We start from the raw sequence: 12,612 nt of genomic DNA on the forward strand, positions 1-12,612 counted from the left end.
CAACAAAGCTACGCACAAGCTTCCACTTTCAAGAGGACGAGTGATAGACACAGGCTCAGTACCAGAAAGCACGGTTATTTTCAGCTGCGTAAAAGAAACATTGCAGCAATAGGCTAGCCTGCAGTGCATAAAAGAAGAGCAGTGCTGCTGTCTTCTTCTACGTTTCTATCAAAAACTAATAAATGATTGTAATTGCTTTTATTTTAAATAAAAAACTAAGGAAATGTTTACTGTTCTTGTTTTTTTATTGTATGGAAAAATCCCACTTAAAAAAACAGACCGCCATTACATTTTTCCTCTCACGCACCCCCTGGTGGCAGCTCGCGTACCCCTGGGGGGTTTATTTAGTTGGGTCTTCTAATTTCATTAAAACTTACATCTTATTAAATTGGTATCGGTGCAATGACTTCACTTTTAAATAAATAGTGTACCAGTATATAGTTGTAATACATACTGTATTTTAAATATGATTAAATTTAATGCAGTTGTATAAATATTTATGTTTTTGCACTTGTTCATGGCTTTCAAGCTGAGTAATTGGCTGTATTTTAAATCAAGCCCAGGCGTCCCTCACTGAACACAGCAGAGGTTGTCTACCATGTACTTTATGTAGACTACAGCCACGACCACAACGCACAACTGAAATAGCTTTAGTTTGGCGTCTAAAAAAGAACCCACCAACACACGTCAAACATTGACTTTGTGGGTGGTGGGAGGGATATCTCCTTGAGAAAGGCAGATGGCGTGACCGGTAAAGTGTTCAAAACACACCAATAAGGTGTGATTATGAGACTACCCTTTTTTTTTCTTTTTTTTTCAACCAAGAAAGGCACCAAACAAGAAACAAAGGCCAGAGCCAAAATCTCTGGCTAAATGAACTACATGTTTCTCTCCCAAATAGCTTTCTAATGTTTATCACGAAGTGTTCATTTGGTGTACATCCTGAGTTGAACAATGGACACCCTGTTTTTCCACAAACCTTTTATTTTTAGCCATATCTTGAGATTATGTATCGCCAGTCATTGTATAACTGTACAACAAGGTTTACCTTGATGCAAATTATAGCGTGCTTTGTGGTATTTCCCTACATGCCACTTTCTGTCTGTAAATCTCAAATACTGTGTGGCTTGCAAAATGTATTTGCTTACAAACAGATTAATTTGCAAACTTGTCAAGTTCTAACAGCATAATTACTGTGTTTATGGTTTGTGATCTTTAAAAAACACATTGGTTGGGGAAATGCGGTATAGCTAAGCTAAGCAGATGCACAAGATGGCTAAGAGAAACTTCTGAAGTGTGTAAGCCTTTAATCCATGAAGCAAAAAATAACTTGGTTATGGAGGTGGTGCAGAGGGGCTGTATATCTGGCTGAATTTAGCCCTTGTGGCAAGACGATTTGACCTAAAACAGAAGTATAGTGAACCTCAAGTCAACAAGCTTCTTAAATGTAAAGAAACAATGGCTTGTAAGAGCATTTTTCAAGTGATTCCCAACAATGCACACATTAGTTGTTTATCTGGACCATATTTAATATGTTAAAGGTGTTCCATTTTTGCACCACTAGAAATAAAAAATATTTTCAGACACTCCCCCATCTTGCGTACGGCTGTAGCCTGTCTGTTATTTTAATGGTAGGAATCAGTATGAAAAATAAAAATAAAAGTAAAATAAAAAATCAGTATGCCAAATTGTTGTCCCTTGACTTCATTACATGCATGTTTAAGGTAGTAATTGGTCTAGATTGGAAACAAAAACAATTATTTCATTGTTTGTGTCAAAAAGTGTCTTCTAGCAGTCTGGTAATAAATAAAGAGTCACTCTCAGGCTTTACTTACTGCAATGTTGGAAACTGTATTCTTCATAATGTTCTCTGTTGTAGAATGTACCCTTTGGCAAATATAGTAGGTCATCATAAGTATTCTTTGCATAGGCTACATAAATCAGCATGATATGCTATTTTAAGCTATTGCAATTTGATCCTTCGCTGAGCCTGGATTAAAAATGTCAGTTACTGACCAATCCCATTTTTCTAAAAAAGTTTATGGGAAACGGTGACGTCATGCGCTTGTGTATTATGTGCTCAGTCTAGTTCATAGTGTTTCTTTACAAAGTGACAATGCCAACTACTGGCCTGGCATGAATAATACAGCATTTTTAGTCATTTTTGTGGATCCGTGTGAACTGGGATGTTTTTGACAACATTGTAACCTGTACATACGGAGCCCCGCACATGACATGCCAACCTGATCTAATGACAATTCATACGGATTTTACGAGGTGGCTAATTCGTACAAATTCATACAACCTCATTCATACGAATTCATACGTTTTTTGCTAAATCGTACGTATTTTATGAGTTGACAAATTCATATGAATTCATACGAATGACCTACACCAAAACCCGCCCCTAAACCTACCTGTCACTGGGATTTAGACAGATCATTTGAATTCATATGAGTGAGGTTGTACAAATTCATATGAATCAGCCACCTCGTAAAATACGTACAAATTGGTCGTGAGATAGCGTTGGACATGCAGGAAAAAAGTAGTAGGCTAAATCGTGAATATGATTTACTAATTTGTCCCCTGGATTTATAAATCGTGCACACAATTTACTAATTTTTTCCCTCCATTTGCTAAATTGTGCGCACAATTTACTTTTTTTTTTTTCTTGCATGTTATGTGCGGGGCTCCGTATGTACATGAAAAATGCAAAGGAAAAACTTTTCTGTTTTTAGTACTGCATTGACGTAGCCTGACGTGGTCATACTCAATTCTAGTCAGAATATGAGTCTGATACTGCTCCATTGGGCTTTGATTATGGGGGCGTATTTCAACCGATCCAGGAAAGAACTCAATTGGATAGACCTTCAACCAATCAGAGCTACAGAGTAAGTGACGTATGTTGAGCGACGCATAGTTGTCAACAGAACTCTTCTTAGCAACCATCGGGGCCAGCTGATAAATCAAACTTTTGCCGAATCCCGTAGGAAGGACGGCAAAGACATCTTTCCCACCGTCAAATGCCTTGATCGCGGTCCTCTATTCCTCTTTTAAAATTAAGGTGCTGTCGATATCTTCTATAACGGACGCGATGGCGGAATCTATACATCTCAGTTCTTCAACAACAGCCATCATTGTTGTAAACTAATTGACCTTTCGCAAAGACTCGCCCCCCTTAGTTACTGTTGCTTTGTCCGACAAGCCGTGGCGCTGTCACGCCACACAGAGTGGAAAATACATCGCGGAGCAAAGAGGAAACTGACAACACATCAGTTACTTATGATATTAAACAAACTCCCAGCTTTTAAACTGTGTAGTTATTAAAAAATTCAAACAATAAAAAGCGTTTTGTGGCTCTTTAATGTGTTGTGACCATGATCGTGACAGATTGCTGTAGCGCCTCAGCTGAAGAGGCTCGTTAACCGATCATCTCTTCCTACTAGTCCATTTATAGCATCAAATAAACATGAATGAACATGAGAATGAATGTTGTTTCAAAAGCGAAGTTTAACTCCACTGATGTTAATCTTCTAACTCCTGACTGCTTTGTCGGACAAAATAGCTGATGCGGCGATCTGATTGGTTAGATCACTTGTCAATCAAACTCCTCAAGCGCTCTTTGATGACGTGGCTGATTACGTTTCTGGTGATAATCTGTCAATCATCGCCCTGACAATGTGATTGGTCCAAACAGTTTCTGTTCGGGCATAATTACTCCTCTACGGATCCAGACAGAAATCCCCGACCTCAAAATGTTGTGGGCGGGGCTAAGTTCGGCTGGCATCCAGGCTAGCATTGACGTGCACCTTCAACTATTTGTTGCCTCTCATTTACAAATTTACAATTGAATGTAACTAAATGCTGTTTAATTAAAAACATTGATTCAGGTCATGTTGACTGTAACTAAACAGTTAACAGTACCATAGTGAACATATTTTAGAAAAGTTTAGTTCACTTAAACTACTATTTTCCCTTATAATTACATAAAAATAAAAATAAAAATCTCTCTTTTAATTTGACCTTGATAAACTTTTGCCTTCATTTTGATTCACAGTTTGATTCACAGCAATCGCATTACTGCATAATTTAACAATTTCTGTAGAGAGAAGTATCAGATAAAACTTTTAATATTGTAAAACTAGATAATTGACATATAATGAATCAACATACTGTACATTTTTTGTATTGCAAAAAACTTGGAATTAAAAGAAAAGTTGTATTCGAGCTTATACATTTACATTTAAGCATTTGGAAGGCACTTATATCCAAAGCCACTCATAGTGAATATACATTTTATCAGTGAATGCATTCATATGTCATTATATTGGGAACAAAACTGTTTTGGAGAAATCTGAGATGCATTTTTAAACACTGCCAATTGTATTTATTTTAAAATCAGGTTCTGTTTTCATGACGATCCATCAATACCTCATGAAAAATCCAGCTTGCCATCACTGTGGAGTTATTACTTTTCTGTTTGTATATATTCTAATCCCTGGTTGTTTTCATGTACATCTGGCCTCCTTGGAAAACTCTCCCAAGCCATATGTGAAGACGGTCTTGTATGCATGCAATGGCAGCGTGAAGCTATTAAACTATAGGCCTATTTTAACAGCGGCCAATGACAGAGGCAATAAATGCGATTTATGAAACCAAAAAAAGCCCCTGACACTTCTGACTTTATTATTCCAGTTAATTTAATGTGTCTATAAGAGGCTTTACAGTGGGACTTTTAGAGTCGGCAGCTCCCCTGTGGTCTTATTCGGACCCCGTCCCAGGTGAAGCTGTGTGACTGGTGGCACTAAACAGTATGAGTCAGCATAAGTATGATGCATTCATGTCGAATGTGACGTGTGAACCACCGGAGGGAAGAACCTCATATGGAGCTCCTTAGAGTGCAGCTCTAATTAATGAGCAATAACGAGGGGCTGCAGGGACATTCCCAAAACACCTGTGTGACCGACAGCTTTGAAGTGACCCGGCCAATGCTTATTACCATGCATAGTGTGTAATTACTATAATGGGACTGGCCTCCCTGTAAGGCTACTACCTCTGTTTTCAACTCAATGACTTGAAGCTTCTCTGAGTTTGACAAACTGTTATTTGGTTTAATATCATTCACTGTTGAAGACATGTCTTAAAGGACTAGTTCACTTCAGAATTATTATTATTATTATTTTGATAATTTACTCACCCCCATGTTTATGTCTTTCTTTCTTCAGTCGAAAAGAAATTAAGGTTTTTGAGGAAAACATTCCAGGATTTTACTCCATATAGTGGACTTCAATGTGGTGCAACGGGTTGAAGGTCCGAAGTGTAGTTTCAGTGCAGCTTCAAAGGAGTCTACACAATCCCAGATGAGGAATATGGGTCTTTTCTAGCGAAACGATCAGTCATTTTAAAAAAAAAAACGTCTTGCACTAGCTCTGTGATGCGCAACATATTGCGTAATCAAGTTGGAAAGGTCACGTGTGATGTAGACGGAAGTACCGATCCAGTGTCTATAAAAACTAAGCCAAACGGCCTTTACAAAAAAAACAAAAAAACAAAAAAAAAACAATGATGCCGAACAATTTTGAAGTTGGAGGAGAAAATGAGATGTATTTTGTATTTTGCTGTACCACGGTACTTTCACCTAAGTCACGTGTGACCTTTCCAACAAGATTACATAATGCGTGCTGCATTGCAGAGCTAGTGCAAGGCGAGTATTTGTGGTCAAAAAAAGTGTACATTTTGACCGATCGTTTAAAAATGACAGATCATCTCGCTAGATAATACCATTATTCCTTTATTTATATATATATATATATATAATTAGGCTGGTCTTAATACTTTATTATTTGTAATAATAAAGAATATATATATGTAATAATAAAGAATATATATATATATATATATATATATATATATATATATATATATATATATATATATATATATATATATATATATATATATATATATATATTATACTGTATATAAAGAGAAATTCTAATTAATAGTATTAATTAATACATTTATGAATAATTTATTTTAAGAAAAGAATATTTCCAATATAAATTAAATTAGGCTGGTCTAATTTTATTTAAATTGGAAATATAATTTTTAATTTAATGTTATGTTTAAATTAAATTATTCATAAATAATAAATAATTAATACGATTAATTAGAACATTTCTCTTTAAAACCAATGTGTTTGCAAAATACAGTTATAATTTCTTCTAAACTGCATCTGCATTTGCTTTGACAGCTACCATTTATACTTATTCTTTCTACCATTTGCATACATATTATTATTATTATTACCATTTATTCCATATATTTTTACTTTATTATTTGTAATAATAAAGAATATAAAACACTATTAAACAGGGTCATTGATTCATGTAAATAGTGTTTATAACATTTATTGATCTCCAGACTTGTTCATTTGCAGGGATGCCGACCTGTTTCTGCTGGAATCTCGCAGGTTGTGGGCGGCTGAAGAAGGTTGGCTGGAGTTTGACATCACAGCAACTAGTAATCTCTGGGTGATGAGTCCACATCACAACCTGGGTCTACAGATCAGTGTGGAAACCAGCAGTGGTAAGATAAGTTTAACTTAATACTGGGTGCCTTTGAGTCACCATGAGCAAAGATGTCGGCATCAACCAAACAAGTGCCAGTGAAATGATCGCATTTTTTTTATTTTTTTTGGCTGTGTATAATATAGTCCTCATTGCCTAGTTAAACTTACTCATTTTAATTTCCTTTTTTAATTCAGAGTTCAGTTCTGTTTGATTTGCAATTTGCAAAAACAGTCATATAAAAGGAACATTTGCATGTAACCACAAACGTTGTTACTATGAGGCCTGCATGATGTGACCGTGAACAAACAGCACTTATCAAATAGATTCCCTACTGATTGGCATCTTTGCATCTAAAACTGGACAAGGATACCCTATCTACTAGTGCTTTCTTCTCTTTGAAGGATGGAGCATCAGTCCCAAGGAAGCAGGCTTAGTGGGTCGTGATGGCGCTCTGGAGAGGCAGCCTTTCATGGTGGCCTTTTTCAAAGTAAGCGAAATCCGTATTCGCACTGCCCGGTCGACAGGCAGACGTCGTCAACAGAACCGCAATCGCTCCAACAGTCCACAGGAGGCGACAAAAGGATCATCTCATACAGGTTAGCCATTTGTATTTCCCATATTGTGAATAAGCCCCTTCCTATTTGTTTTTTTCTTTTTCTAAACATTACAAGTTTAATTTGCACGCATGGCAGAAATCAGCCATCCAGTCTCTTTTAATTTTTCAGGAGATGTTGACCTGGATAGTTTGGGGATGTTTTCGAGTCTGATGAGTTTTATTGAGTCCAGATATACCCCTTCATAATTGAAATCTGGACTTAATAAATATCTTTAAGATCCTTTTGAGAATTCATTTAGGAAGCAGCACATATGTAGGCCTGACATCACGTGTCCTGATTTGAAGTCTTTTGCCAGGCCTCAATCTGAACCTTTAAGAGATAAATAGAAAAAAAGGCCTTTTTAATATTGGCGTGAACATGGGACCCTAAGCTTTTAGGAACAAATTACACCGTACAACACTTCTAGCTAAACAAGCTTGATTTCATGCATTGTTGCATTACAAAATGCTCTAAAAACACAATACAAGTACACAATGCATTATCAGTGTTGCCACAAGGGGCTCTATAAAAATTAGTGTAAACTGTTAAGTTTGCTAAACTGTTGCTGACATGTTTATAGCTGATTAATAACACATTTGGTTGAATGACACAAACATTTAAAAGAAACACAGTCGGCCCCTTGAGTGCCGAGGATGCAGAGAATGCAAAGAACGAACTGGTGTGATGTCATTTCGAACAAAATCAGACCAAAACAAAGTTCATTTTGTTCAAAACAGCTCAAAAGTTTGTTTTGGCTGGTAAACTATCATTGGTTCTTGGTGATCACGCAATAGGTAGGAGTGGCTCTGAGACTCCGCCTTCTTTGAGATGGAAATCTTCTCCGTGTACTTCAAATCTTTAAAATATATTTATTTTTTAAAGAAAAATGAGATGGAGTTTAAAGAAAAATCTATTTGCAGATATATAATATTAATGAAATAAAAGGCCATTTAAAGGTGCAATTTGTAAAAAAAATTCCGAAAGAGTTCACTAGAGGCCTAAACAAAGGCGTAGCTTGATGACAGCAAGTTTGAGCACAGAATCATGGGACATGTGGTTTTCACCTCAACAGACGGTGGAAACAATCGGGATAGGACTCAGGAAGAAATCATGTTCATGGATACGATTATTAACGTTACTGTAGTATGAAGTAGAGCAGGACAGAGTGTTGTGGGAGCTGAACGAGGCCACTGGATCGATTGCGCAACACACGCCTCACGAGCAGCAGAACGTCTCGGTTACAAAGGTAACCCTCGTTCCCTGAAGGAGGGAACGGAGACGTACGTCGGACAGACCGACGAATAGGAATCTCGCTAGAGAGGCCAATCTACTTCGAGTGTAACTAAACGAGCCAATGCACATTGGCATGCAATCATATGCATCAGCTGCTCGCCTCGCAGCGCGGGTATATAATGAGCAGCAGGTGCGTTGCATCTTCAGGTTTTCGCTGAGGAGCCGAACCGGATAGGCGGCAGCATCAGCGGGGTACAGCGACTGTGGCGACGGGACGTACGTCTCCGTTCCCTCCTTCAGGGAACGAGGGTTACCTTTGTAACCGAGACGTTCCCATTCAGTCGGTCACGTTCGACGTACGTCGGACAGACCGACGAATAGGAATCCCTACCAAAGCGCCACAGGAGCTGCCCCCTTCCAGCGCTCTGTTGCAAGCCACCTGAACCCCCTTGCCTGAGGATGGTGGGACAGGGCTAACACAGAGAGAGTCGATCACTGCTGTTCCCAAAACCCATTCAGTGAGACTTTTGGATAACGCTGGGAAAGCGTACCCTTCGCTGGGAAAGGAACGCTGCGGAAGCCACATCCTTCCCCGAAGGAGTTATGTGGAGAAGTACATATGGACTAACCCTGTAGGGCTGTGCTACATATGGAAGAGCTGGGGTGACTCCAACCCGATGAAGGGTAGGTTCTCCCAGAGGGAAAGACACGGGCTTCGTTTAGGAGCAACCGTGGAACCAACCATATGGGATCCCCGTAGGGTCACACATATGGAACCCAGCCTAAACCCGGTTCTCAAGGATACAACGGAGTATAGGCCTGGCGCCAGACGCTCCGCCACGTCGGCTGCCGAAGGGATATCGGAGGACTCGACAGGGTCTGCCTTGTAGGGACTCTCTGGAGAAAAGAAGCGCATGTAGCGCAGCAAGCCGACACTAAGCCGGGGCCTCTCCGTGCCTCTGACCTGTGGCGAGAACATGGGAGGAGACCGGCTCGACACGAAGGCTATAGTATCTAGCGAACGTGTTAGGTGTCGCCCAGCCCGCAGCTCTACAAATGTCTGTCAGCGAGGCGCCACGAGCCAGCGCCCAGGAGGATGCGACACCTCTCGTGGAGTGAGCATGCAACCTGAGCGGACAGGGCACACCCTGAGCTTGGTAAGCCAGGGCGATGGCATCCACTATCCAGTGGGCCATCCTCTGCTTGGAGACAGCCTTTCCCTTCTGCTGGCCTCCATAACAGACAAGAGCTGGTCTGAGGTCCTGAGGCTTTAGGTTCTGTCTATGTACAGTCGCAAAGCGCGGACTGGACAGAGTAAAGCCAGGGCTGGGTCTGCCTCCTCCGAGGGCAGCGCTTGCAGGCTCACCACCTGGTCCCTGAAGGGACTGGTAGGAACCTTGGGCACATAGCCAGGCCGGGGTCTTAGTACCACGTGGCTATCACCCGGCCCGAACTCCAGGCACGATTCGTCGACCGAAAATGACTGCAGGTCCCCTACCCTCTTGATGGAGGCCAATGCCACCAGCAGCAAAGTCTTCATAGACAGAATCTTTAAGTCTACTGACAGCAAAGGCTCAAAGGGAGCAATCTGAAGTGCTCTCAGCACCAGAGTGAGGTCCCAAGAGGGTATGGAGAGGGGACGAGAAGGATTTAACCGTCTCGCCCCCCTAAGGAACCTGATGACCAGGTCGTGCTGACCAACAGATTTGCCATCTAAGTGGTCGTGGTAAGCGGATATAGCAGCAGTATGGACTTTTGAGGGTGGAGGGGGGACAGCCTACGCTCCAACCCTACTGCAAGAAGGAAAGCACGACTCTGATCGAGCATCTTCGGGGTCTTCCCGGCGAGAAGAGCACCACTCGACGAACAGGTTCCACTTTGGAGGCGTAAGCACGTCTCGTAGACCGTGCACGTGCCGAAGTGATGGTGTTAAGTACCTCAGGGGGTAAGTCACCTAGAACCTCCGCATCCCGTCCAAGGGACCAGACATGGAGTTTCCAGAGGTCTGGACGCGGGTGCCAAAGAGTGCCCCGTCTCTGAGAAAGAAGGTCTTTCCTCAGAGGGATGGGCCAGGGAGGGGCTGTCGCGAGGAGTGAGAGTTCTGGGAACCAGGTCCGGTTGGGCCAGTAAGGCGCAACTAACAAGACCTGCTCCTCGTCCTCCCTGACTTTGCACAGGGTCTGTGCAAGTAGGCTCACTGGGGGAAACGCATATTTGCGCAGGCCCCGGGGCCAGCTGTGAGCCAGTGCATCTGTCCCGAGTGTCCCCTCGGTCAGAGAGTAAAACAACTGGCAGTGGGAGGTTTCTGGTGAGGCAAACAGGTCTACCTGAGCCTTTCCGAATTCTCTCCAGATCAGCTGAACCACCTGGGGGTGGAGTCGCCACTCTCCTGGCAGCGCAGCTCGTGATAGCTCGTCGGCCACACGGTTGAGCACACCGGAGACATGAATGGCGCGAAGCGACCTCAGATGCTTCCGACTCCACAGGAGGAGATGGCGGGCGAGTTGTGACATGCGACGGGAGCGTAGACCACCTTGACGGTTGATGTACGCAACGGTCGCAGTGTTGTCCATACGGACTAGTACATGCTTGCCCTGAAGCAGGCCTTTGAGGCGGCTCAGAGCAAGGCGTACTGCCAGCAACTCGAGGCAATTGATGTGCCAATGCAGATGGGGTCCCGTCCAAACCCCTGAGACTGCATGCCCGTATTACGTGGCACCCCAGCCGGTGGCAGAAGCATCTGTGAACACCACAGCATGCCGGGACACCTGTTCTAGGGGCACTCCTGCCCGAAGAAACAAGGGGTCCGACCACGGACTGAAGGTTCGGCGGCACTCCTGAGTGATTGGCACCCGGAATGTGCCGCGCTGCCACGCCCATCTCGGGACTCGGCCATGAAGCCAGTGCTGAAGCGGTCTCATATGAAGCAGACCGAGCGGTGTTACAGCCGCAGCAGCCGCCATATGCCCCAGGAGCCTCTGAAAGAACTTCAGTGGGACCGCTGTCCTGCCATTGAATGTATTCAGGCAGTTCAACACTGACCGAGCACGTTCCTCTGTGAGGCGTGCTATCTGCTCGACCGAATCCAACTCCATACCGAGAAAAGAGATCCTCTGCACCGGGGCGAGTTTGCTCTTTTCCCAGTTGACCTGAAGCCCCAACTGGCTGAGGTGTCTGAGCACCAAATCCCTGTGTTTGCACAACTGATCCCGGGACTGTGCTAGAATGAGCCAGTCGTCGAGATAGTTGAGAATGCGAACACCCCGTTCTCTCATGGGAACAAGGGCTCCCTCCACGACTTTCGTGAAGACGCGGGGAGACAGGGCCAGCCCGAAGGGTAGGACTCTGTACTGATATGCTCAACCTTCGAACGCGAATCTCAGGAATGGCCTGTGTCGCGGAAGAATTGAAACATGGAAGTACGCGTCCTTCAGGTCAATCGCTGCAAACCAATCTCGGGGACGGATGCACTCGAAAATGCGTTTCTGCGTGAGCATTTTGAATGGTAGCTTGTGGAGGCTCCGATTCAAAACTCGCAGGTCCAAGATCGGTCGTAACCCGCCGCTTTTCCTGGGTACAATGAAGTAGGGGCTGTAGAACCCCGACCTCAAATCGGCTGGAGGGACCGGCTCTATCACGTCCTTCGCCAGTAGGACTGCGATCTCCGCACGCAGGACAGGGGCATCGGCATCTTTCACTGTAGTGAAGAGGACGTCCCTGAACTTGGGGGGGAGCCGGGCGAACTGAATCGCAAAGCCGACCCTGATGGTCCGAAGGAGCCAGCGAGACGGACTGGGGAGCGCTAACCCGGCTCGCAGAGACCGTACAAGCAGGACCAAAGGGACCACCGGTGTACCCGCAGCAGGGCAGCGAGGTGGAACACAGGGACGCGGCTCGGGGGGCTCTCTTTGTGAGGGCGGCCCGAAGCGGCGTCACAGTGTGCTAGGCAACACTTACCTGGCTCCACGGATGGACAGAGGGAGCAGTCGAGGCTTTGGCTGCCCGCTGCTCGCTGCTGTCCACTGGCGACAGAGAAGGGGGATGAGAGTGGTGAGGTTTTCTCCTCCCACTGCTCTCCAAACCCTCTTCAGACCTGGAAATGGAGGAACTGCTCTTTAAAACTTGGGTACCGCTGCCTCTTGGGTCAGTGGCGGAACAGAAACAAACCCAATAAAGGATTTACCACCTGGCCCTCCTCCAGGGGTGGAAGA

The 12,612-nt window shown here is 43.6% G+C and overlaps 1 protein-coding gene across 1 annotated transcript in view; it reads left to right on the plus strand.

Moving 5' to 3' along the window:
* Positions 1-12,612, plus strand: part of bmp6 (bone morphogenetic protein 6) — a 75,868-nt gene that overhangs the window by 36,542 nt on the left and 26,714 nt on the right. Inside the window, exons 3-4 of the mRNA XM_067377256.1 lie at positions 6,440-6,588; positions 6,974-7,168. Coding sequence (XP_067233357.1) covers positions 6,440-6,588; positions 6,974-7,168 — 344 coding nt within the window. The remainder of the gene's footprint in view (positions 1-6,439; positions 6,589-6,973; positions 7,169-12,612) is intronic.

This window comes from Chanodichthys erythropterus, chromosome 23, assembly GCF_024489055.1.
Source record: "Chanodichthys erythropterus isolate Z2021 chromosome 23, ASM2448905v1, whole genome shotgun sequence".
Lineage (NCBI taxonomy): Eukaryota > Metazoa > Chordata > Actinopteri > Cypriniformes > Xenocyprididae > Chanodichthys > Chanodichthys erythropterus.